General features: G+C 46.0%; 1 protein-coding gene across 3 annotated transcripts in view; it reads left to right on the top strand.

The window, feature by feature from the left end:
- Window positions 1-4,787: 4,787 nt before the first annotated feature.
- FAM167A (family with sequence similarity 167 member A) overlaps window positions 4,788-27,437 on the top strand; it is a 28,174-nt gene continuing 5,524 nt past the window's right edge. The window contains exons 1-3 of one of the 3 annotated variants that reach the window (XM_083733823.1): window positions 4,788-5,145; window positions 15,984-16,123; window positions 22,034-22,575. In XM_083733823.1, coding sequence (XP_083589949.1) covers window positions 22,126-22,575 — 450 coding nt within the window. In that variant the 5' untranslated portion in view covers window positions 4,788-5,145; window positions 15,984-16,123; window positions 22,034-22,125. Of the gene's footprint in view, window positions 5,146-5,840; window positions 5,861-15,983; window positions 16,124-18,590; window positions 18,607-22,033; window positions 22,576-27,437 lie in introns of those variants that run through there. The other 2 variants (XM_083733824.1, XM_083733825.1) reach the window with 2 other exon arrangements.

Here is a 27,437-nt window from a genome sequence, read left to right on the forward strand (position 1 = left end):
AACCTAGCAGTTCGAAAGCACCTCAAAGTGCAAGTAGATAAATAGGTACCACTCTGGTGGGAAGGTAAACGGCGTTTCCTTGTGGCTCTCTGGTTCGCCAGAAGCGGCTTAGTCATGCTGGCCACATGACCCAGAAGCTGTCTGCGGACAAATGCTGGCTCCCTCGATGAGCACGCAACCCCAGAGTTGTCCGCCACTGGACCTAACGGTCAGAGGTACCTTTACCTTTACCATATCCTCCAACATTTCTCCAATGAAAAGAGGGACACCTTAAGGAAATGCGTGACATTCCACGGTCAAATCAGAAACCGGGGCGGCTTCTCTAAATCCGGGGCTGTCCCTGGAAAATAGGGACGCTTGGAGGGCCTGAAATGTAAAATGTGTGCAGGACATGGAAGTGTGTGTGACTACAATAAATAAATGAAACAAATATCTTAGTGGAAAGTATGGTCAAGGATATAAAATAAAACTCATGACAATACAAAAAGTATAACGAGAACAACTGGACATTTTATGCAGAAAATTTTATTTGACGGACATAATGTTGTACAAAATTTCAGCTTTTTTTCCTTCTCCCCCCCCTTTCTTTTCTTTTTCTTTTTACAAATCCTTTCCTGCTATTATGTTGTGAAGATCTTTTCTTTTTGTATTTAACTTCGCTATACTTACCTTCGTTGTATGCTTGTATGCCTGTATTTTAAACCAATAAAGAATTATTATTTTTAAAAAGGAAGTGTATGTGATGGTGATTTTTTTTTTTTGCGGGAGGGTTAAAAAAATGCTTGACAGCCTCCTTACGAGGACTCTGTGTGTATAAAGAGTAGAGATGTTTTCAGCCGGATGTTTAGCCAGACTCGAACACTGGACCAGAAACCCTTGATGGAGCAGCAAACATCAACAAAACGAATATTCACATGGGAGATATTTCCAGGGAGAAGCTGCCCTACAATTCAGAGCATGAGAATCACTGTCAGATTTCTTGATACATTCCAACCCCAAAGCCTTCAGCTCTAACTGGCCTCTAAACTTTGTCTATTTAGCTACAGTGACCCAAAGGTCAAGGAGATGGAACATCCTGGCCAGTTGAAATGCTGATTCCCACCCCAAACTGTGTTTCCATTTTAATTGATGTCCAATTTACGGACAATTGTCCTCTCGCACAGGGACAGCCTGGGCTTAGAGAAACTGCAAAAGGGCGTTGTCAAGAGATCTGTGTTCTCACACACTCAAAACGCAAAATGAAGTCTCTGTTTTACACTCCATAATGCTAAAAAAGAGGGAGGTGAGCATCAAATTGCGGAAAATGTTCATTTAAAATAGTGATACACACACAGACAGTGGACAATAAAGGGATCAGAAAATAGATAAAATTAATAGTTTTAAGAAAACACATATAAATTGTAGAATTCTATGTCTATGTCCTAAATGAAAAAGTTGAACGAATAACAATTGGTAAAAAGCCAGAAGCATTCATTTTAGGAATCGTAACAAATGACATCTGCAAAGACATGAAGATAATTTTTCTATATACAACAACAACAACAACAACAACAATTTATTATTTATTCCCCAGCCACTCTGGGCGGCTTCAAACAAAACACTAAAATCCAATAACCTATTAAACATTAAAAGCTTCCCTAAACAGGGCTGCCTTCAGATGTCTTCTAAAGGTTTGGTAGTTACCGTATTTTTCTCTTTGACATCTGGTGGGAGGACGTTCCACAGGGCGCGTGCCACTACCGAGAAGGCCCTCTGCCTGGTTCCCTGTAACTTGGCTTCTCGCAATGAGGGAACCGCCAGAAGGCCCTCGGCGCTGGACCTCAGTGTCCAGGCAGAATGATGGGGGTGAAGACGCTCCTTCAGGTATACTGGACTGAGGCCGTTTAGGGTTATTGGTTGCTAAAAATTGGAAATCTGAAGCAGTACCACCAGCGGCAGATTGGCAACATAATTTTTTTGAAATGATTGAAAAATGACGGCAACAATTAGAATGCAATCTAACCAAAATCCCATCATCCCTAGCTAACAGGACCAGTGGTCAAGCATGCTGGGAATTGTAGTCTCAAAACATCTGGAGGGCCGAGTTTGTCTATGCCTGACTGAACGCATCACATGTCATTTACACACTGGGATGAAATGTAAAACCTGTTACTCAAGCCAGCCGTTCATATCGAGTTCTGCTCCTTTTGATTCTCTTTTCGCTGTTAGTTTTTAATCCTGCACTCTTAAGTATACTCTCAATTCATTCTTTGATGCAGCACTTTTTTTCCTTAAAAAATGTTTAGGGATACTCTCATTTTTGACTGAAGAAAATCACCATTTTGTAGTTCAAATCAGGAAAATTAAATACAGTAAATGGACAAAAGTACAAAGATTCACAAAACGTCCCCCCAGAAAAAAGCACTGCTTTGATAGATCACTCTTTGGTGTTTTTTTACTAATAGAAGAGCATAAAAATAGCAACAGCTTTATTATTTTTTTATGAAAGAAAACAACAAGCACTTGCCCACTCCATTATTATTTTTAATACCTTTTCACTGATTACTACATAAAATGCCCCAAAGCAAATAACAGTAGTAAATGTGAGGGCTGATTTCCTTCAGAATGGATAGGTTTGATCTTCTTGCTGTCCATGGGACTCTCAAGAGTCTCCTCCAGCACCATAATTCAAAAGCATCCATTCTTTGGCAATCAGCCTTCTTTATGGTCCAGCTCTCACTTCCATTCATCACTCATGGGAAAACCATAGCTTTAACTATACAAAAGCTATTTTAAACATTTTTTTCAATTCATTATATATCATTTCCCAAAATGCTTTTATAACCTTACACGTCCGCCACATATGATAAAAGGTACCTTCTTCTTTTATATGATAGGTAAAGGGACCCTTGGCAGTTAAGTCCAGTTGCAAAGGACTCTGGGGTTGTGGTGCTCATCTAGCTTTAAAGGCTGAGGGAGCCGGCGTTTGTCCGCAGACAGTTTTTCCAGGTCATGTGGCCAGCATGGCTAAGCTGCTTCTGGCACAACGGAACACCAAAACCAGAGCAGCGCACGGAAACGCCGTTTACCTTCCCGCCGAAGCGGTACCTATTTATCTACTTGCACTTTGACGTGCTTTCGAACTGCTAGGTTGGCAGGAGCAGGGACCGAGCAACGGGAGCTCACCCCGTCGTGGGGATTCGAACCATCGACCTTCTGATCAGACTTTAAATATCTTAAGGGCTGCCACATGGAAGGGGGGAAAAGCTTGTTGGGTAGGACTCAAACCAATGGCTCCAAGTTGCAAGAAAGGAGATTCCGACAAAACACCAGGAAAAACTTCCTGACAGCGGGAGCTGTTTGACAGTGGAACGAATTACCTCTGAAGATGGTGTACTAACTCATTAGAAGCTTTTAAGCAGAGGTTGGATCTCCATTTGTCTGGGAGGTTTTTTTTTAAAAAAATAGTTTTTATTAAGTTTTACATTTTTTTATTCAATACAATCATCATTATCACAAAACACCGTATGCAAATCCCACTCTCCCCCCAGACTTCCCTCAACTTCTTCTTCTGGTTCTTTAAATATTTGTTTCTTCTGCTTATTTTATTCTACCTTAATTTGTAATCTAAATATTATTGCGTCCATATCATTTTTATACCACGTGTCCCAAATTACATCTTACGCTTTATCGTTTTCCCTGTTATTGCCTCTTAAATTTCAATCTTGTTTCCTTAATTGTGTTTCGTCAAACCCTGCTAGTGAGTCCACTTCTTTACAATGTTTCTGTAAAATGTTTCCCAGTCTTTTAAAAAATCTCTATGCCTCTAAGTTTTCCAGTAAGCTTCGCCATTTCAGTGTAATCCATCAGTTTTACTTGCCATTCTTCTTTCGTTGGTATCTTGTCTTCTTTCCATTTTGGGGCTAATAATCACCTAGCCGCTGTTGTAATGTACATTAAGCATTTCTTCCACTCTTTTGGCATGTCTTGTGAAGCCTAGCAAAAAAGCTTCTGGTCATTTAACAAAAGTTATCTTCAACATTTTTTTATTTCATTGTAAATTATTTCCCAATAGCTTTTGATTACTTTACAAGTCCACCACTAATAATAATAATAATAATAATAATAATAATAATAATAATCAATAATAATTTTTATTTATACTCCACCCTCCCTGGTGAGAGCCGGGCTCAGGGCAGCTAACACCAGTAAAATTACAGTAAAAACATAATAGGGGGAAAAAACAACAATTTAAAATGCAATGTAAAATGCAGCCTCATTTTAAAATTCAAAACCCTAAAGGGGAGGGAAACATAAGGGTCAGACTGAGTCCAAACCAAAGGCCAGGTGAAACAGCTCTGTCTTGCAGGCCCTACGGAAAGATGTCAAGTCCTGCAGGGCCCTAGTCTCTTGGGACAGAGCATTCCACCATGTCGGGGCCAGTACTGAAAAGGTTCTGGCCCTAGTTGAGACCAATCTAACCACCTTGCGGCTCGGGACCTCCAAAATGTTGTTATTTGTGGACCTTAAGGTCCTCCATGGGGCATACCAGGAGAGACGGTCCCGTAGGTACGTGGGTCCTAGGTAAAACTCTGTCAGGGATTCTTTAGCTGTGATCCCTGCATTGCAGGATCACTTTCCTACTCTATGATTTTTGTCTAGGCACCTGGAACTCCCCTTGCAAGGAATCTTGAATGAAACCTGGCAGGTCTTAGGACCCAGCCTCACTTGTTAAAAAAAAGAAAAAAAGAGAGGCATTCTTTTCTCTTTTGGGTCTCTTCAGGGTTATGTCTTAGTGGGAGGCAGAATCCCAGGCTGGCTGGCATGAATGAGAGACAGCGGACAGAAATACCGGCGTGAAAAGCCTCAAACTGGAATAGTACGGCGGTAGCTAGGCAACGGCCTTGACGCAACCACACACACACACACACGGTGGGAGAGAAGTCCCTTTGAAAAAAAGAGAAATAGATGCACACACATTTTTCAAAGCCAAGAGAGACACAGCCAGTGACTTGGAGGTTTAGAGGAGGACTGGAAGCAACATCAGCAGCAGCACAGCTGAAGCTATTCAAGTTAGAAAGCGGAGCTTTGAGAGGCAGAGCAAAGCGTTGAAGTCTCACCACTGGAATATTAATGGGGGATGCCCCTGACGCCATGCAAATTCTGGTAAGTTTAATATATTTTTAACTCTCCAGCTTCTCTGCCACCTTCCATCCCACCCACCACCTGAAAGGAGGCAGGGAATGATCGTTTCCTGAAGATGTTACCGGTACCTTATCAATGGTGTGTAAATTCTTGCACCCACACTTACTCCAGGGCTCTTACCAGCAGGTGGAGACTTTGACATTTACGTATCTTGTTCCCCCGGGCAATTTCATCCTATATATGTGAATCAAATCAAATCAAATCAAATCAAATATATATGTGCATATATTTCTAAAAACCACAAAGGTTGTGACTGCAAGAGTGCAGCTTCGGCAGCCGGTTCCACAGAAAGGAACACGCCCCTTCGTCCCCTAAAACCTGCTTAGAGGAATTAGGATAGATGTCTCTCTGCTTATCTTCTGAAAAGGGAAGGCAGGCTTTATTTCTGAGCCTGTTGCTTGCTGGGTGTGTGAGCAGCCCCACAACAGCACTCCTTCCGACCGCTCTCTCTCACACACACCCTGCCAAGAAGTCATGAGTGGTGCACGACGAAATCCGGACCTTGACCATTGGATATTGAGGGACCTCATGGAAGCGTGGTGTCAACGATAGAAGGACAATAGGACGTGAGGTTTCAAGTAAGAGCAGCTGAGATGCCTTCCGGTTGTGGGGAGAGGTGGAATGAGGAGCAGTGGTTTGAATGAAGCAGCGTCCACAAATACAGCGAGCAGAAAAGGTAGTGAGATTTTGTTTGAACCCATGTTGCACCTAGTTGAATGAGATGGGTCCTGTGGCTTCTGTGGCTGGAGGGAACGAGGGCTGGGCAGATCCGCCCATTCCGGTCTCTCTCTCTGTTTTTCTTATTCTTCCTATCTTGAATCCAGTACTCCACATTTCCCCATGAATTTGATTGTAAGGAGAAAAATCTACTAGTCCTCATGAACATTCATCTGTATTTTAGTGCAAATTTCTCTGCCTGCGAACATTTCTGTGTGCATTCCCCCCCCCTGATCTACATTTTTTTTGCAAAGCAATTTCCCCCAATTTAATGCATTTTCATATGCTGTTTTCACCAAAATGTGCATTTCTATGCATGCTTCATTCCAGTGTATGCACATTCATGCCTGTTACTTGCCCAGCAAAATTCGCACAAGTGTGAATTTGAGAAGAGGACTCCGCATATTATTTCAAAAAGTGCAAAATTTGTCGGTTCGCCTTTGAATGAGAACTGGATCGAATTTATCCCCTCAGAGTCTGTGATTTTCATATGATTGCAGACTCAGTTCCCCACCCCCGTCTTCGAAGGCCTCACTGAAAAGGTTCACGTTCCACACCCTTTGCAGTTCTCATTGATGAAATGGGTGGGTTTTCCCTCCCTCTCTCCTTTTGTCTGCTGTTCTGCATCCTCTTTTTGAAAATGCGAAAGAAAAGCAATCAGAAGGTGGGCTCTCTTCCACAGATAGTGACAGGTTTTGATCTCAGCCCCTGGGGGAAGATGCTCAGGAGATTGGCTTGGCATGCAGACGGTCTCAGGTTCAACCTTTGGTAAGGAACATCTCCTGCCTCGGACCCCGGAAAGTCACTGCTCAGATGAACCAGTGGTCTGAGTTGGTATATAAGACACCTTCCTAAGTTCCTAACTCCTAAGGATCCGAGATTGGAAGGGCTGCTTTAGAAGCCAAAAAAAAAAGTAAGGAAGGTTGTTGCTCTTGTTGTTTGCTATCAAATGGGGTGGATTCATTTTTAGCACAGTTTGCAAATACAGTGGTACCTCGGGTTACATAAGCTTCAGGTTACACACGCTTCAGGTTACAGACTCCGCTAACCCAGACATATTACCTCGGGTTAAGAACTTTGCTTCAGGATGAGAACAGAAATCGTGTGGCAGCAGCAGGAGGCCCCATTAGCTAAAGTGGTGCTTCAGGTTAAGAACAGTTTCAGGTTAAGAATAGAAACAAATTAAGTGCTTAACCCGAGGTACCACTGTATGCACAAAAGGATCCTTTTCTGTGTTCAAAAAGGTACCTACCTAAAAAGGCAGTATGCCACAAATAATAATAATAATAACAACAACAACAACCACCACCACAACAACAACAATAATAATTTATTATTTATACCCCGCCCATCTGGCTGGGCTTCCCCAGCCACTCTGGGAGGCTTCCAACAAAATATTAAAATACTGTAATACATCAAACATTAAAAGCTTCCCTAAACAGGGCTGCCTTCAGATGACTTCTAAAAGTCTGGTAGTTGTTGTTATCTTTGACATCTGGTGGGAGGGCGTTCCACAGGGCGGGTGCCACTACTGAGAAGGCCCTCTCCCTGGTTCCCTCGGAGCTGGACCTCAGTGTCTGGGTAGAATGATGGGGGGTGGAGATGCTCCTTCAGGTATACTGGACCGAGGCCATTTAGGGCTTTAAAGGTCAGCAGGTTGAATTGTGCTCGGAAACGTACTGGGAGCCACTGTAGGTCTTTCAAGACCGTTGTTATGTGGTCTCGGCAGCCGCTCCCAGTCACCAGTCTAGCTGCCACATTCTGGATTAGTTGTAGTTTCTGAGTCACCTTCAAAGGTAGCCCCACATAGAGCACATTGCAGTAGTTCAAGCGGGAGATAACCAGAGCATGCATCACTCTGGCAAGACAGTCCATGGGCAGATAGGGTCTCAGCCTGCGTACCAGATGGAGCAGATAAACAGCTGCCCTGGACCCAGAATTGACCTGCGCCTCCATGGACAGCTGTGAGTCCAAAATGACTCCCAGGCTGCGCACCTGCTCCTTCAGGGGCACAGTTACTCCATTCAGGACCAGGGAGTCCTCCACACCTGCCTGCCTCCTGTCCCCCCAAAACAGTACTTTTGTTTTTTCAGGATTCAACCCAATCTGTTAGCCGCCATCCATCCTCCAACCACCTCCAGACACTCACACAGGACCTTCACTGTCTTCACTGGTTCTGATTTGAAAGAGAGGTAGAGCTGGGTATCATCCTCATATTGATGGACACCCAGCCCAAACCCCCTGATGATCTCTCCCAGTGGCTTCATGTAGATGCTGAAAAGCAAGGCAATTATTATAATTCAACCAAGAAGTTCAAGGCAACATTCACCATTCTCTACTCCCCTTTTTTGCCCACAACAACCCTGTTAGGTCGGATAGGTTGAAAGACAGTCTAGACCCAAGGTCACCCAGTGAGCTTCATGACTGCAGTGGGATTTGAACCCGAATCCTTGTCCAGCACTCTGACCAGTACATTGCACATGCCTTGAAATGCTGGATTTCTTGAGTTAAAATTCTGGCAATCTTAGCACCATGTGACAACCCCCCACCCCTACCCAAAGGTCAGTCAAACAGACCCTGGGACAGATTTCCCCAAGGGCATAATGCGCTGATATAATATGAATCTCCCATTTATTATTCATTGGCTTCGCTCCTATATTTGTTTACCCATTTGCAGGCTCACGTCCATGCATCCATTTAAATGAGCAGGATGTTGCTTTTTTTTTTTTTGCAATGCACAGCTTTGGGAAGGTGGAAAAATGCTGTTCTGCAATTTCTCAACCTCCTTCTGCAAAAGCACTAGAAAATTGCATCCTGTTGTCAGCAAACGCTAAGGACTCTCAGCAGGGCTGGAATGAATTTGTTCCTGCAAATTTTCCTATCCTGTTTTTTTACATCAAATATTTAGCGGCGCGATAGGAAATCGAAATGATGGCCTCATGCTGATGAGAACTGGAATTCCAAGTTGTTGGGGGTTTATTTTTAAAGGGGGATCTGGGGCCTTGATCAATCCTTGGCCCTTGGCATAGGTCTGACATGGATGGCAGTCTACTGCAGGCTTCCTCAACCTCGGCCTTCCAGATGTTTTTGGCCTACAACTCCCATGATCCCTAGCTAGCAGGACCAGTGGTCAGGGATGATGGGAATTGTAGCCCCAAAACATCTGGAGGGCTGAGGTTGAGGAAGCTTGGTTTACTGAATGGTCACTTAACATTGTGTGCATGCAGAACCTGAACCCAGGGGTGCCTAGTCCATGCTCTGCAAGCCATTTCTGCCCAGTGGCGGAGCAAGCCGATTGGGCAACTGGGGCACTGCGCATGCCCTGCGCCCAGGGGTGGGGCAAGCCGGGCAGAATGTGCCTCGGGGCCTCCGAGGAGTCTGCCTGCCTCCTCCCACTCAGCCGCCCTACAGCTGGGGGTGAGGCAGCGGGCAGACTGTTTGGGCAGCGCGAAGCCTGTGGACGCCCAAGCCACCGCGTCTGTGATGGCCTGGGACTCGGGCTCAGACTCAGAGCCAGAGGAGTCTCCGTCCGCACCAGATCCTTTGCCTCACGCAGCAGCTGAACCTAGTCTGGGGCCTGATTCTGAAGAGCCCCAGTCTGCACAGGTTCCCCTGCAACAAACGCCAGCTGGGCCAAGTCAGGGGCCTGAGCCTGCCCTGGCTCCAGATGTGGGGATGACCTCGTTGCCTCCAGCTGGGCCATCACTTACAGCTGCTCCACTACCAGTTAGGTCAGGGGAGGCTGAGGCGGCCTCTGGGTCTAGTAACCCACCGACGTCTCCCAAGCTGCAGAGACTGAGGTCTGAGAAAAGGAGAGACCTGAGTACTCGCAGGTGGAGTGCTCGCCTTCAGGCAAGACAGCGAGGTGAGTCACTGGGGGATCACGACCAGCCGTTCTCCCAACAGAGATAAAAGGCTGCTGGACCCTGCCCCAGGTTGCGGGAGCAATGTTGCTGTTTGCTAGAACCTGCCTGAGATCCTGTGCCTGACCTTGCCTTGTTTCCTGCCTTGGTCCTGTCGGACTGACTCCTCACGGAACCCTTGGATTCAGGACCAGACCTGGATCGCGTTGCTTCGGTTACCCCCGGGCCCAGCATGATGTCTCTCCCAGAATAGTCACGTGGCTCGGGCACACTACAGGCCCCGTGGTGAGTGCCGCCCAGCATTTTGTCACCCCCCTTCAGTGGTGACACCCGGGTCAAACTGCCCCCCTTCTTCTGCCACTGTTTCTATCCCCCCCAAAAGTTTTAGGGCCTAAATTGAGTGGGGCTCCTTTGGCCCTCCAGAGTTGTTGCTGAACTACAACTCCCATCAGCCATTCCATTTGCCTATTTCCCTCCTTCAAATGTAGGCAAGTATTCGGGAGTGGGATTGCCCATGCATCACACATCCTCTAAAACAAAAAAAATTAAAATCTCTTTTCAATCTGGCACCCCGTTTTCTTTCACACAGCCCAACACACCCCCTGCTTGTTTTTTCCCTTGCCACTGAAGGACAGGAAAGAAAGTGTGGCTGTGGAAGATATTTTTCTTTTTTTCTTTTTTGAAGAGTCTCGTTGCTCACCCGTGGCTTCAAAGCTTGCTGGCCATCTCTTCGCTGATCACTATGGCAACGTTTATCAATGCAAAGTTGCCACAGAGAAAGTGCTGAAGCTTGATGTAGGAGACCCACTGCCTCCCAATAAAACGAAATAAAATAAAAATTTCTCCTTTTTTTTTTAAACCCATGAACAGAAGGGAGAAAGCCTAAACGGCCTCGGTCCAGTATACCTGAAGGAGCATCTCCACCCAAGAGCCTTCTGGTGGTTCCCTTATTGTGAGAAGCAAAGCTATAGGGAACCAGGCAGAGGGCCTTCTTGGTAGTGGCACCCGCCCTGTGGAACGCCCTCCCACCAGATGTCCAAAAGAAGAACAACTACCAGACTTTTAGAAGACATCTGAAGGCACCCCTCTTTAGGGAAGTTTTTAATGTGTGACATTTAGTCTGAGAGTACGCTAAATATAGTACATTTCCAAAAGGAATCAATGTTGTTTGGAGACATGGTCTCTAAGTCATTCATAGGAAGCTGCCATCTAACAGCACAGGCTATTTTAGGATAAACACTTGCCAAAAGTATGCCTCACTCTCACACATGAAAGGATTATTTGCATCTGCATAGATGCACACATAGAAATAATTACTGTAATTGAAACTGAAATTATAGTCAACAAAAAAGCAAAAAAAGAAAAAAAGAAAAAAAGCTAATGCGATTCAACAATTGCATCAACAAGAGTAGAGTTGTCCAGGTCAGGGGAAGTGATAGTTCTACCCCATTCTGCCTTGGTCAGACCACACCTGGAGTCCTGTGCCCAGTTCTGATTCCACAGTTTAAGAAGGATATTGACAAGCTGGACCATGTGCAGAGGATGGCGACCAAAATGATCAAAGGTTTGGAAACCAAGCTTTATGAGGAACACTAAAGGGATTTGGTTGCAGGTAGGTAGCCGTGTTGGTCTGCCATAGTTGAAACAAAATTTAAAAAATCCTTCCAGTAGCACCTTAGAGACCAACTAAGTTTGTTACTGGTATGAGCTTTCGTGTGCATGCACACTTCTTCACTATATATAAGGGTCTGGTGACTTCTTTTCCAGTGTATCTGAAGAAGTGTGCATATATATTAGGTACGCGGGTGACACTGTGGGTTAAACCACAGAGCCTAGGACTTGCTGATCAGAAGGTCGGTGGTTCGAATCCCCGCGACCGGGTGAGCTCCCATTGCTTGGTCCCTGTTCCTGCCAACCTAGCAGTTCGAAAGCACGTCAAAGTGCAAGTAGATAAAAAGGTACCACTCCGGCAGGAAGGTAAACGGCCTTTCCGTGCGCTGCTCTGGCCAGAAGCGGCTTAGTCATGCTGACCACATGACCAATAAAGCGAGATGAGTGCCGCAACCCCAGAGTCGGCCACGACTGGACCTAATGTTCAGGGGTCCCTTTACCTTTACCTATGTTATTGGTTTACCTTTTATGGGCTTTTATGGGCCATAGCTCAGTGGCAGATCACATGCTGTCCATGCAGCATCTATCTCTGTCATCTCCAGGTCAGACTCCAAAAAAGTCAACTCCCTGTGTTATTGTAAATTACATGAATGGATCGAGAGATAGATAGTCTGACCCTTACTCAGCATGGGCACACTTTGAACCAATGCTGCTTTGCCAATACACTTAGTGGCCAAAATTGTAGAAACCTTTTAGAAAAAGTGTATTTCCGAGGTTTGATGGCTCATAACACCCGATTGGCTCTCTAAACGCTCATGCTCATTGGCTACATTCAAATAGAGGAAAGCTACTGCATATCAGCCTAAGCAAGTCGTGCTTCCTTTTTCTGGTTATTTGGCTATAACTTTTGATAGAATACAGATAATTGAACAACCTTTGTTGCATTCCATTCTTCATTACATGATCTTTCCATTGGTATATAATTTTATGGTTTTACTCCAAAGAAAAGTGGTGTTACAAGCAATCAAACCTCACAAATACACTTTCCCCCAAAAGGTTTCCACAATTTTGGCTACTTGTGTGATATGGGGCACTTGGGTCATGTGAATGAGGTTGTTGTTAGGATTCATTCCCCGTGTTGCAGTCATGGGGTTGTTTTTATCACATGACAGTGTACGTTTTCATTCCACATTGTGGGAAGTGACAGAGGCAGGATGTTTTTATTACTGTGTTTCTGTGATGTAGGACATTTCCCCTCTGTTCTTTCTCTTTGCTGTCTGATGCTGAAGAGGAAGGAGCTGAGTTACGATGCTCCGAGTGTGTATATGTAAATAAACGTATAGCCAAAACCTGTGCTACTGAGTCTGAACACTGAAGAAGAAGAAGAGTTTGGATTTGATATCCCGCCTTTCACTCCCCTTCAGGAGTCTCAAAGCGGCTAACCTCCTTTCCCTTCCTCCCCCACAACAAACACTCTGTGAGGTGAGTGGGGCTGAGAGACTTCACAGAAGTGTGACTGGCCCAAGGTCACCCAGCAGCTGCATGTGGAGGAGCGGAGACGCGAACTCGGTTCCCCAGATTACGAGACTACCACTCTTAACCACTATACCACACTGGCTCCTGACTGCCTATACTCTGCTGATCCTGAAGTGTGCTGATGCCTCTTGGTATCAGATGCTGTGATGTTTGGGCTGGAGAAAGCTTTTGAATCTCCTGGACGAACGACAAGGAGGGCATGTGTCTCTGCCGGACTCCTACTCATGCGTAGGACCTCCTGACAGTTGTTGCTCTGAACACCTAAATTGCATCTCTCCCCATTTACTGTCAAAGCCTGTTGCTTTCTGGGGTGTGCAGGATCTTATAGATTAAATGTCCCTCCCTTCACATACTGACATACTCTGCCCAGGTGCAATGGATGTTTTCCAACTCTCTGAGGGTAATGAGCCATGCCTCCCCTTTGGCTAAAGTTGCCTCATTTTACTCCAAAGAAATGGGAGGAATTCAAAGATCATACTTGGCTCTGGTTCTGGAACTCCATCCAACGCCTCTAAGAAGGGGTTGAATTTCTCTAGGGTACAGAAGGACCTTGTCAACAAAGAGCTTAGAACTTCTTCTTATCTGGTCAGGGAAGATCCTGAAATCTGCCAGCTTTGTGGCTGGAATCTTTTCATAACAGCTTGCATTATGCCGCCCTTATCTGGATTTCTGATCTGCACCTGATGCAGCCACTCCTTGCAAACGTCCTTAACATTCTCTTTCTTTTTCTTTTCTTAAAATGCTTCCTGGTTATGATTAGGGCTGCTTGTGACTTTTTAAAAAGTTGGGTGACAATATGTGAACTATGTAACGGGAGCTCCTTCAAGCTGCAAAGGAATGCTAATTGCTTAAGTATATACTTAAATACCTCTTCACTGTAATAATGCAAACACCGTCCACTTACGCACTTTGAGGTACTTGATTAAAGAATGAGCTTGCGGCATCAGAATGTTCTAGCAAAGCCGTTAGTTTTCTACAGAGGTAGGCAGGGGGGTTATCTCTGTTGGGATTCCTGCTCCGTGTTTGCAGTCATGAGATTGCTGTCTATCACATGACGGTGTATGTTTTCATTCCACAGTGTGGGAAGAAGATGGAGACAGTGGGACTATTGTCCTTTGTCCTTTCCCTTTTCTGTCTGATGAGAAAGAGGAAGGAGCTAAGGCAGAATGCTCTGAGTGTATTATATGTAAATAAAGCAGATTAGCCAAAATGCTGTGCTACTGAGGTCTGTTACGCAAACTGCGAATACTCTGCGGATCCCTAAGTGTGCTTATCCTTGTTGGTACCAGTCGCTGTGATGTTCGGGCTGAAGAAAGCTTTTGAAGCTCCCGAATGATTGACCAGGAGGGAGAGAACATGCCGGTCGGGCATGTGTCTCTACAAGGGTCCTACACAAGAGTAGGACACTCATAACAATCTCTGTGTTGTGCAAGTAATGAAGATCCCATAATCCAATTCCGCAAGGTTGAAGGTGACTCTGCTACCCCTTGCAAACATCTCCTCCATCACAGGAACAATAAAATTGGAGAGTTGGTAGGGACTCTGATGCTCATCTAGTCCAGCCCCCTTCGATGCAGGAATAAGTAGCTGTCTCATATGGCGATTGATCCTGCAACCTTGCCATTATCAGCACCATGCTCTAACCAGCTGAGCTAGGAGAGGAGAGTGCTCTTGTGCTCTTGAGTGATTATGTGATCTGCTGGAGCACAAGGGCAATTGGTGGTCCTTCATTGCTCCAGCAAGTGAAAGAGGTGATAGCAAAGCTTTCAAGTTTCCTCGTGACCTTTTACTGTAGCCATAAAGAGAGTCAGAGAATGAGAAATATAACCAAGCAGAGGCCAGATTCATCTCCTTTTTTAAATGAGGTTCCTGCTTCACAACAGCTGTTTCAAAGGCAGCAGGTCTTTGCAAGATTGTGCTTCTAATTAAAAGCCATTTCGGTCAGCTGATGACCTTTCATTAAAGTTCAATGTCTTCCACATCTTGAACCTATGCAATGAGAAGCAAGCACCACTGAGGTCCTGGAAGCTTACTCACAGGAAACGATGCATAGGAGTTAGGAATGCTGTCATGCTGATCCTAATCAATTGGCTATCATGTTATTTACTTCTGCTCTTTTTGGGAAGATGTTGGTGTTAGACACGCACATTAAATGTATCCCCATTGAGTCCGAGAGGCCAAGCCAACTGCTCTCGTCATCAGCACTTTAAAAACACTGTGACTTTGTCTATGCTGGTTGATTCCAAATGGTGTGGGCCAAACCAGGTCACTCGATGTCATTGGAATGTCAGGTGATTGACAGGTAGGCAGCCCCAATGGGGTAGATCATCTCCTAGAGAACTCCAAGACGTTTCTTGGTGGGGATACCGGCATGCAATTCCTTCACCACACTCCCATATTGAGATTGACCCTTCCACAGCAAAGCATACATGGGTGGTAAAGGTAAAGGGACCTCTGACAGTGAAGTCCAGTCATGAACGACTCTGGAGTTGCAGCGCTCATCTCACTTTACAGGCCAAGGGAGCTGGCGTTTGTCCGCTCCGCAGACAGTTTTTTTGGGGTCATGTGACCAGCATGACTAAGCCGCTTCTGGAGCAATGGAACACTGACACCAGAGCAGTGCACGGAAAAACCATTTACCTTCCCACAGCAGGTAATTAAATTAAATTAAAAACCGGTAAAAAAACAAAAAACAAAAACAGGAGCTCAGCCCGTCATGGGGATTCGAACCACTGATCTTTTGATCAGCAAGCCCAAGGCTCAGTGGTTTAGACCACAGCGCCACCCGCGTCCCTATATGGGTGGTAGTGTGGTTCAAATGGTAAACTGCCTCACCAGGAATCCAGTGTTGCTCTGAGACATTTTCTGTTGTGACAAATAAATGCAAATAATAACAATCATTACTATTTGTATTAAAATGAAAATACATTGTGATGTTGACTCACTTGTGAGAATCAGCCCTGGGACTTTTCGAAGTTAAGTTCTCTCTCTCTCTCTCTCTGTAAATTTCCAGGCTGACATATTTCTTCCTGGTGGCTTTAATTGATTGCTCAATATATTTTTATCACACAGATGGCAGTTAACCTCTCTTCTAGCTGGAGGGACTTTCAAGGCTGACTGCAGTCCTCCAGGATACATGAACACTCTTTCCTTGAAGAGACTCTCGCCGATTTGCCTCCAAACCTTACGGGGAAAAGGCAAGCTGGAGACAGGTAAGTCCCGCTCACCTCAGCTTCAGCTTATGAATTATGGTGGAGGGAGGGAGAGGGGGAAACAAATTCCCTGCATGAAGAGCCAGTTGCATTTATGGCCCTTGCTAAATCGCTCCCCTTGATTAAGAAGATCTCCCTCTAGATAGATTCACAGTAACCATGGTGATGGGCCTCCCTAAGTCAAAGGTCATAGGTGCAGCCATCATTTTGGACTGGTGCAGCCGATGTCTGAGAAGGAAGTAAATAACCCCAAAGTGCTGCTAAAAATAAAAGCGGCTGGGCTTTGTAGTCTTCCCTGTTTACAGACGTTAGAGACGTTAGAACATCAAAGATGGAACAGACCAAAGTCTTTTCTAGTCCAGCCTTCTGTTCACCAGCCAGACTGAAAACAATCCAAGGAACAACATCTGCACTGAATGCAGAAAAACCCAGGTTTAAGTCCTGACATTTCCAGGTATGCTCTGCTTCCACGATTGGAGGCATCAACCTTGCATGTTTAGACCTTTAAGGTAAAGGTAAAGGGACCCCTGTCCATTAGGTCCAGTTGTGTCCGACTCTGGGGTTGCGGCGCTCATCTCGCTTTATAGGCTGAGGGAGCCAGCGCACACGTGGCCAGCATGACTAAGTCGCTTCTGGCGAACCAGAGCAGCGCACGGAAACACTGTTTACCTTCCCGCTGGAGCTGTACCTATTTATCTACTTGCACTTTGATGTGCTTTCGAACTGCTAGGTGGGCAGCTGTGAGTCCAAAATGCTGTGAGTCCAAATGACTCCCAGGCTGCGCACCTGGTCCTTCAGGGGCAGATGCTGTATGATTTTAAATTGCTTGCCCATAGCTTCTTTTATTTCTTCTTTTGTCATTATATGCATCTTTATGCACACTTGATTGATTGCATTTATATCCCACTTATATCTCCAAAGAATTAAATGATGGCAAAAATGCTTCTCCAATTCCCTATTTAACCTCCACAACCACCCTGTGAGGTAGGTTAGACTGAGAGACTATGACTGGCCCAAGGTCACCCAGTGACCTTGATGGCCAAGCGAGGATTGGAATCCTGGTCTCCCAGGTGCTAGCCCGACTCTCTAACCACTGCACCACACAGTCTCTCTTGAGTCCAGTGTGTACATTTTTGTACCCATTACCTACCTGAAAAACTGCGTTGAAAATTCAGATGGGTTTTTAAGGATGGAAGTGTTTTGGTTTGCAATGGCCTTATCATCACCTCTCTCCTTTGGATGACTTGTGTTTATTAAGACAAGGGTCTCAAATTATCTACCTGTATTATCTGCCTACTCTACAAAAAATAAAACAAATGCCCAATTAACAGCCACAAGGGAGCCAGAGATTCACTTTCTTCTCTCTCTGTGTGTGTGAATACCTTTTATCAACATCCCATTTAGAGCATCTGCCCCCAAAACAATAGCGACGTTGAGGAGAAAGTAGACTTGTGTTCTCTAAAAAGATTTGTTTTTCAATAGAATTCTTTCTGTGAAAAGATTTCCCCAGAATAATTACAGATTTGGTGTCGGAATTGTATTAATTCCCAGCAAGCGTTCAGCAGGCTGGACAATTATCCAATAACTCAAATTACATTTTAATGCGTTTGCATGAGGTCGTTCCAAGAGTTCATTTCTGGCCACGTTCCCAGGTGGACAAAAAGTTGGTTTTGCTTTACATCGTACCCTTAGAAGAAGAAGGTTGAACTGTTTCTGAATCCAGCACCAGATCTAATTGTGTCATTCTGGAGAAAGTCACATTCCTATTTCTCTCTTTCCCGTTCAGATAAATTTGGGGCAGAGGGGAAGGCAACACTGTTTTGTTGTTAACAAAATATATGGTGAAGGTGAGACTCAAATCCAGCTCTCTTAATTTATTTATTTTTATTATTTACAGCTTTTAAAGCCTGCTTTGCGCTGAGTAGTTTCTTTTTTTTAAAAGAAATATTTATTAAAGTTTTACAAAGACATAAGTACAAAAATACATGAAAAAATAAAAAATAAAAATACAACATACAAAAGACAAAAAGGAAATAAGAAAAAATAAAAAACAAATCCGTTTTTTATAACTCATTTGCTTATTTCCTTGACTTCCTCTCACCTCCCCTTTTTGTATCCCATTTACATAATCAAATCAGCAAATCCTTGCCCTCATTCATTTATCTTAACTCTATATCATAACATATTATAACTCTATATTTCCATCCATTATCAATTCATTTTTGCATATTCTTAATAACTTTGTTGCTAATGCCACTTATTTTCAATCCATCATCATTTTAACATTCATTAATTTTACAGTGTTTCTGCAAATAGTCTTTAAATTTCTTCCAGTCTTCTTCCACCAACTTTTCTCCCAGGTCTCGCTGAATAGTTTCAATCCCAGAGCAGGGAATCAAGTGATAAAAACAAAGCAATGCACAAAATCAGCAAAATAATATGAATAAGCCGAATAAACAACAAAATAACAATTCTATCGTAAGGTAAGCAAGCATAACAACGACAAAAAATAAGAATACCAGCTTAATACCAAATACCTGGGTAAACACACACACACACACACACACACACACACGATATCAAGATATTAATTCACACTTTCTAAAATAATGCACTAACTGAAACACAGCTATCCTTCAAAACCAGCACTACTCTGAATTTTGCAATGCAGTTCTCCAGCAAAGCAACACACATTCTAGGATGCAACGTGCATAAAGGTAAAAGTAAAGGGACCCCTGACCATTAGGTCCAGTTGTGACCGACTCTGGGGTTGCGGCGCTCATCTCGCTTTATTGGCCGAGGGAGCCGGCGTACAGCTGGTCATGTGGCCAGCATGACTAAGCCGCTTCTGGCGAACCAGAGCAGTGTACAGAAACGCCGTTTACCTTCCCGCCGGAGCAATACCTATTTATCTACTTGCACTTTGACGTGCTTTCGAACTGCTAGGTGGGCAGGAGCAGGGACCGAGCAACGGGAGCTCATCCTGACACGGGGATTCGAACCGCCGACCTTCTGATTGGCAAGTCCTAGACTCAGTGGTTTAACCCACAGCGCCACCCGGTCCCTTCTAATCAGTCATACCAACAGGCTAAAAAACAGTTTCTATCCATGGGCTGTTAGGCTGCTGGATGGAAAATAATATAGTGCAACTGACTTTTGGGGTTGGTCTGTTGTGTGACAAGCACACAAAGTGCAATGAGATTGAGTGTTTGAGAACCAGCCACGGCTTCTGGCCACCCTCTTTTTCTGTTGTGTTATGTCTAGGAATTGTTGCTGTATTGCTTCTGTGGACAATTTGCTTTGTGTTTCCTCCTCTGAATGCTTGTGGGCTATGATTCATGCCACTCTAGGGTGGGGTGGCAGAAAAAGGTGTTCAGCTGCTCAGAAGCCACAGAGAGTCTGTTGGCACACCAAGTGGGTTGGCTGCCCCATATAAAAATGGGGCGGGAACCGTTGCTATGACCCTTGATTGTGTCATCTATCTCTGTTCACAAATACATGCCTTTTTATGCACGTTTCAGGGATGCGGGTGGCTCTGTGGGTTAAACCACAAATCCAGGACTGTCCCTGGCAAACAGGGACACTGGGAGGGTCTACCCTGGTAGGGCAACCGCTTTGCCTGTAGAATGTCCCAGGATCAGTCCCCAGAATCTCCAGGTAGGGCTGGGAAAAGTCTCCCCATCTGAAATCTTAGAGCTGCTGCCATTGACATTAATGAGCGAGGTGGACCAATGATCTGATTCAGTAAAAGGCACCTTGCTGTGTTGCTCATGGGTAGAGCATCTGCTTGGCATGCAGAAGGTCCCAGGTTCAATCCCCAGCATCTCCAGTTAGGGCTTGACTGACTGATTGTATTTCTCCATTCCACTCCTGCCCCCCTGCCCTCTACTGCTGTAGCTGATGGTAGTACATATGGGTCAACTGCTGTGGGAGCTTGGACCTGATGGCCGGGGTCTGCAGTGAGTGACATGGTGCTAGCAGAGCAAACAGGGTGTGTTGGTCCCAGGGGGTTACCGTGCGGCATGGTCCGAGGCTGAACTGGGGTCCAAGGTAGGGAGTCGGGCGTGGTCAGGAACTCAGGCAGAAAGCAGGACAGGATGCCAGCAGGAACAGGTAACCAACGATGTTGCTCCCGCAACCTGGGACTGGGCTGACTGGCCTTTATCTCCTCTGAGGCCTAGGGCGGCCCTGGTCCACAGGTGACCCGCCTCTCCCAGCCTTAAGGCGAGCACTCCTCCTGAGGGAACTTAGTTCCCTCGGCCTCTCTGCCCTGAGCCTCTGGAGCTCAGGAGAGGCTGGAGGGTTACTGGACCCAGAGGCAACCTCACCTTCCCCTGAGAGGGCTGGGAGAGGAGCACCTGCAGGCAATGGGTCCTTGATCACCTCCGGAGCCAGAGCGGATACATCAGGTGTCTGCTCCTGAGGATCTGGCACAGGTGCAGGCCCTTCAGATTCAAGCCCCTGCCCCGGAGGTGGGGACGCCTGTGCAGTCTGGGAGTCCTCCAGTTCAGCCTCTGAATCAGATTCCCAGGCCATCACACAACTTTATTGGTTACAGGTGATGAGTGGTATTGGCTTAGGCATTGGTCCTAACTGACTATCCAGCTTCAGCCCTTCCGCTTGAAGTCTGGGAAGGGTTAACCACCGGTAGGGGAGTCCTGCTGATGCACATCAACTAGGAACTCCTCCGGGGTCTCTGCTCGGGGGTGTGCCTTAGGCCCTCACCTCCATAGGCTTCGGACAGGGCCACTCCCCCCGGAATCCTTTATCGGACTACCCTTCAATATGCAGGGCAGGTGATGGCGCTTCCTCTCCTCTTCCATCTACAAAGCAATACCAATGGCTAACCGCCAATACTAAGAAAGTTGTGACGACTTGCTATGAGGTAGGCGAAAACCAAGTGGCTGGTATGTGGGAAAAGAGGGAGATCCCTGGCCGCTCCTGAGTTTAAATCGGGCGGGCCACGCCCCCAAAGCCAGCCGATTGGCTGGCCACGGGGTGACGCAGCCGGGGATTCCCCCAATCATGCGGGGGCTGGGCCGTGACGCCTGCAATCCCACCTCCTCTGCAGGGCAGAAGTGGCTTTCTCCCAAACTGCCTCCCCACACTATTAACATCTGTGGAGATGCCCCACTTTCCCTCTGGGTACAGCTTTGGTTGAACGGCCCACAACATGAGACAGGGCATTCTTGGTGATGGCCCCCCACCCCAGTTCTGGAACTCCCTCTCAAATGTCCCCCATCTTAGCCTCATTTCAGCACAAGGTGCACAACCCTTTTGTTTCCCCAGACCTCTGGAATGCAATCTTCCTTCTTGGCAACGCCGCAAGAATGCCGTTGTTCCATTAAAGTAAATAGAGTTATTGTGCCATATTAGTTTCCCTGCGCTCTCAGGGCAGGCTTGAAGTATGAAGAAATAAAGAAAGACCTGCACCTGTTAATCGCTTTCGTGGGTGGGCTCCCATAAGCCATTACACCAGCCCTTCCTTGCCTCCCAGGTAGCGAGGCTCAGCAATGCAAAGCTGAGATCGTGTCGAGTACGGTAACAAGATAAGGGTTTATTAATTGTGCAACACTCTGCTACAGTATTTCTCCTGCTCTTCTCTCCCTCTGACCTCATCCTTAGTAATCCGTTTCTTTGCCCTGAGCGCCTGACAGGTCTCTCTCTGCAGCAGGAAAAGCTTTCTGCGGGAAAGCTAGAGAAAGCTTGTTTGCTCTTGCCCGAGAACATCACCACACAGCCGGGGCGAAGTCTCTTAGAGAGACGGTTTAGGCTGAAGGCTTTCACTTCCATTTTTCTCAAGTTCAGGTCATATAAGGAAGTTCTGGTTGCTCGTCCGTTCCTCCCCCTTCTCCCCCCTTGACAATTTGCGGCTGAAAACCAACAATGTGCCTTTGTGTTCCTGCTTAGATGGTGTCCCGTGTTGCTAAAGGGGGTGTCTTGGATTGAGCGGCTGAGTCTCGACTTCTGAGCAAAGGAAATTTGGAGCAACTGATCACTGCATGGATGGTGTTGCCTGGATATTGGAGCCCTCTGCTAACCTCTTGATGGATGTTGATGGCATTCCGCTGGAAAGTAAGGTGTCTGCCCCTAAGATTGAGATAGAAGAAATGTTGGACGGTGCAGATCCTGAGACGGGAGGAGGCGCTCCTCCTGACGACCACTTGCGGAACCTGAAAGCTCTGACGGAGAAACTGAGGCTGGAGACGAGGAGACCCTCCTATTTGGAGTGGAAGGCCCAGCTGGAGGGGATTGCATGGAAAAGCCACCCAGAGCCTTCTGCAGAAGCCAGCCGGGATGAGAAACCAATGGGGGAAAGCGTTCCTTTAACAGAGGTGCAAGTTCATATCAACGGAGGCTCTTTGAAAGCGAAGGTTCCGGTGATGACCCAGGAGAAAATCAGTGGCTTTGGAAATATTGACGAGGCTCTCAACTGGGTCAGGAAAGAACTGGTAAGTTGGTTCCTGCTGATGTTTATTAACCTTTTAACTGCGTTGCTTCCTGACGACCTGTTTTGAGCATTCACCCTGATTTCTTTGCAGGGAGGTTAGACAACGCTGGCTATTTAATGAGAATCCCTTCTGATTTGTTTGTGGGGAAGTTAGATGGCTTGGTGTCGAAACCAGTGTTATCCTGCACTTACCGCAGCACTTTCCTTATTGCAAGAAGTCTGACCTCTTGGGGAAACAGGTTTGTTGCACAAGGCCTCCCCATCAACAATAAGTGTGCAACCTAAACTTGCTGGCATGTGATTAAATATCACCCTCAAATAGTGACAGCTTCAAAGTTCTGCATGTTCCTCTGACTTTAGTGGGTCTAGTTTCTTATGTGTGCACGCTGGATTTCACCCTAATGGAAGAAGAAAAATCTCACCCCTCTTTAGTCCCAATTATTCACAGAAAACACACAACTCTCTCTCTCTTCTTTCTTTCTTTCTTTCTTTCTTTCTTTCTTTCTTTCTTTCTTTCTTTCTTTCTTTCCTTCCTTCCTTCCTTCCTTCCTTCCTTCCTTCCTTCCTTCCTTCCTTCTTTCCTCTTTCCCTTTGTTCGTTTATACATGCAAAGCTTCATTCCGTAAGGAAAGGAAAAAAACAAAAATAGGCCTCTGCTCTCAATGAGCTTACAGTCTGAACGTTTTTTTTGCTCCATTCCCCCCCCTCTTCCTTCTTGTTCCTTTCCCTCTATTGTTCCTTCTTTTATTTCTCTCCGTCCTTTATGCAGTAAGCGGGCTGGCATGCATAACTTTATATACTCCTTCCAGCAGCATTTAAGGAACTCCTTCCAAGCTGGAGATTGCCATAAAATTGCATACCAGTTCATTCTGTCTCTGAGCTCCCCTGCCCGACTTTCGGCTCATTTATGCTGGTTTTTTTTTGGGGGGGGGTCTTCTTCTCTCACCTGCTTATATCGCCACTATAACTAAAAGAAAAGAAAAGAAAAGAAAAGAAAAGAAAAGAAAAGAAAAGAAAAGAGATAACCTCAACAATGTTGCTTAAAAATAAATAAATCTGGAGAGGGATCATAGCTCATGAATTCATGGAATCTTGTATAATTGAGAGGGATTTTGGAGTTCATCTAGTCTAATATCCTGATTAATATGAGGTCAATGGCAGCATTCCTGTCTGGGGCCAAATAAATGCAGGCATCGAAGGAACACCTACCACCTCCGAAGGGAGCCAGTTCAGCTGCCTAATAGAAGAGTTTGGAAGAGTTTGGATTTGATATCCTACTTTATCACTACCCTAAGGAGTCTCAAAGCGGCTAACATTCTCCTTTCCCTTCCTTCCCCACAACAAACACTCTGTGAGGTGAGTGGGGCTGAGAGACTTCAGAGAAGTGTGACTGGCCCAAGGTCACCCAGCAGCTGCATGTGGAGGAGCGGGGAAGCGAACCCGGTTCCCCAGAATACGAGTCTACCGCTCTTAACCACTACACCACACTGGCTCTCAATAATGTTTTTACCTTTGGAAAGTCCCTTCTAAAATTTAGCTGAGATTTGCTTCCCCGCCATTTCCACTTATTGATTCCAGCACTGCTCTCTGAAGCAACAGGGAGCAGTGGCAGAGCTTCATGCTCTGATACTGGGGGGGCAGAGAGCAGGTGGGGCTGGTGCAGGTCCCGGGCATGTGGCGTGCCACCCACAGGGCGTGGTGTGCACCCCGGGGACGTGGCATGACTCCTGGGGTGTGGCACATCACCTGTGAGGGTGTGGTGCCCAGTGCAGGTGGGGGAACAGCTGTGATGGCACCCCACCGGGATCATGTTGTCGGGGGGTGTGTGTGCTCCCCCTGCACTCCTATTCCTCTGCCCCTGACAGGGAGCACATGTGTTTCGTGTAGAAGCTCCCACGTTGAATTCTTAAAGAATTGGGAAGAGTCAGTAGAGAGGAAGGAGAAATTTGATTTGCATTTCAGGGTGAATCTATGCAACTGACACTTTCAGAAACGATACACGAACCAAAGCGGAGGCATCCTCTGAAATCTGCACTTCTCTGAATTTTGCAATGCCATTCTCCAGCGAAGTAATGTTTCAAAAAAGAAAAAAGCAAAAAGGAGAGTGCATATACTAGACTAAAGTGCAATACTACAACTAATCCATTATGCGGCAGCCAGATTGCTAACACCGGTCCTGAAAGACTTACATAGGCTCCCAGTACATTTCTGAGCACAATTCAAAGGGTTGGTGCTGACCTTGAAAGCCCTAAATGGCCTCGGTCCAGTATACCTGAAGGAGCGTCTTCACCCCCATTGTTCTGCCCAGACACTGAGATCCAGCACCGAGGGAATTCTGGTGGTTCCCTCCCTGCAAGATGTGAGGTTACAGGGAACCAGGCAGAGGGCCTTCTTGGTAGTGGCTCCTGCCCTGTGGAATGCCCTCCCATCAGATGTCAAGGAAGTAAACAACTATCTGACTTTTCGAAGACAACTGAAGGTATCCCTGTTTAGGGAAGCTTTAAATATTTGATGAATTATTGTATTTTAACATTTTGCTGGAAGCCGCCCATAGTGGCTGGGAATTATCATCATCATCATCATCATCATCATCACTATCACCATCATCATGGTGCATGATGCATATATTAGTGACAATAGTAACAAGTATTATGTTAAGGGTTGCCTTTGCAAAAATGTGCATGTTAGGCAAGATATGTATGTTAAGAGCAATTTGCATGAAAACGATTGAGTCCTAGAATTGCAGAATTGGAAGGACCCCACGGGTCATCTAGCCCACCCACTGCAATGCTTTTAAAACACCACTGAATTTCCATGAGGACTTTTAAATAAATAAAAACATTGCAAACTGATATGGCATTGCAGGCATTGTGACATTGACTTCCTCGGAAGGTGGTGGACTCTCCTTCCTTGGAGAATTTTTAACAGAGGTTGGATGGCCACCTGTCATGGATGCTTTAGTTGGAATTCCTGCATTGCAGAGGGTTGGTCTAGATGACCCTTCGATCCCTTTCCCACTCTAATATTCTATGGTTCTATGAATAGCAGTGGATCTCCAGGGTTTTAAGGCAGGTGGTCTCCCAGTCCCAGCCCTGGCTGAAGACACCAGAAATTGAACCCAGAACCTTCTGCACACAATCTGGGTGCACTAACCACTGAGCTATGGCCCAAGCACTCTTGCCCCCCCCCCAATGAAGAGGAGACAGGTGATGCTGTCCTAGAGAAAATCACCTGCTCCGTTGGCTGAATTTCCTATAGTTTCATCGTCAAAATAGCTTAATAGCAGTTTTGTGCTTCTCCTTCCAATCGATGCCTGCTGTAATTGCGTGCAGCCTGGAGACCGAACAGAGGCTGTGATTATAATGGCAGCCTAAGTTGATTTAATGGAAATGCTGACCAGGGCCCTTTGCTGAATTTAGAAAGGAAGACAGGGAGCAGGAAATCTTCGGGTTTTTTCCTTGCATACCTCGAGACCGATCAGCAGAGCTGGTGGCACCATTGGAGCAGGACTTTGGAGGGTCTGTTCAGTAGAAGGAGGAGAAGCAGGGAGAGGTGCCCACATGCTGAAGCCAAGTCGTACACACTGCGTGTTGAGGTCCCCAAGGCACCCCAATAACTCATACATCACACATAATTTTTTGTTTAAGGTTTTTGGCATAATTTTGTGAGTGGTTGCTTAGGCACTGGTTCCGACTATCTGTCCCCCCATCCAGGGACAGAACTGACTTCCGGATTCCAGCGGAAGCCAGTCAGGAAAAATAATATTGGGGAGAAATGAAGCTGGGCACCAGACCCTCACCTCTCCCCACATGCTCCCAGAGGCTTGCGTGGCCCAAGCCCGATGCCAGGGACTTGGACAAAAGCATGGCAAGGCCCTGGATTCCTTTAATGGAATTCCCTTGCAGCACCAGCATTGGAGGGGTAGGCACTTACCCCTCCACCAACCAATTTTTTAACCAATGCCTAACCGCAAACCTTACAAGTTGTGTGGTTAAACCACAGAGCCTAGGACCTGCCAATCAGAAGGTCGGCGGTTCGAATCCCCTCAACGGGGTGAGCTCCCGTTGCTTGGTCCCTGCTCCTGCCAACCTAGCAGTTCGAAAGCACGGCAAAGTGCAAGTAGATAAATAGGTACCGCTCTGGTGGGAAGGTAAATGGTTTTTCTGTGTGCTGCTCTGGTTCGGCAGAAGTGGCTTAGTCATGCCGGCCACATGACCCAGAAGCTGTACGCCAGCTCCCACTGCCAATAAAGCGAGATGAGCACCACAACCCCAGAGTCGGCCATGACTGGACCTAATGGTCAGGGGTCCCTTTACCTTTACCTTTAGGCAAAAACCAAATGGCTCCAGCCAATCAGCCAAATGGACAAAATTCCTACCAGGCCCCTGCCCCCCAAACAGGCGACCCCATGACAGGCATAGCAAGGTCAAGCGCAAAATCCCCAGTTCAGGGAGGGTGGGCGGGTGATCCGGTGCACACAGCAAAAGAGGAAGCCCAAAGCTGTGTGCCCAATATTTAAAACCTTTGAGCCCAACCCACTACTGGGAAAACCACAGCTGGCTTCATATCTAACACTAAATCATGGTTTCATAAATCATGGTGCAATAAACCATAGTTTAGAGCTATGTACAAGTTAGGCGGAAGAAATATGTTCTGCTTTTTCACACTTATTTTCAAGTCAGAAATCTCCGCCCCCTTCCCTTGTATAATCCTGTGAATTAGAGAGAGAGAGAGAGAGAGAGAGAGAGAGAGGGGAGGGTTATTGAATCATAGAATTGTGGAGATGGAAGGGACCACAAAGGGCATCTAATCCAACCCCAGAATGCAGGAATCTTTTGCCCCAAAGGGGGATCGAACCTATGG

This window comes from Podarcis gaigeae, assembly GCF_964106915.1.
Source record: "Podarcis gaigeae genome assembly, chromosome: 3".
Taxonomy (NCBI): Eukaryota; Metazoa; Chordata; class Lepidosauria; order Squamata; family Lacertidae; genus Podarcis; species Podarcis gaigeae.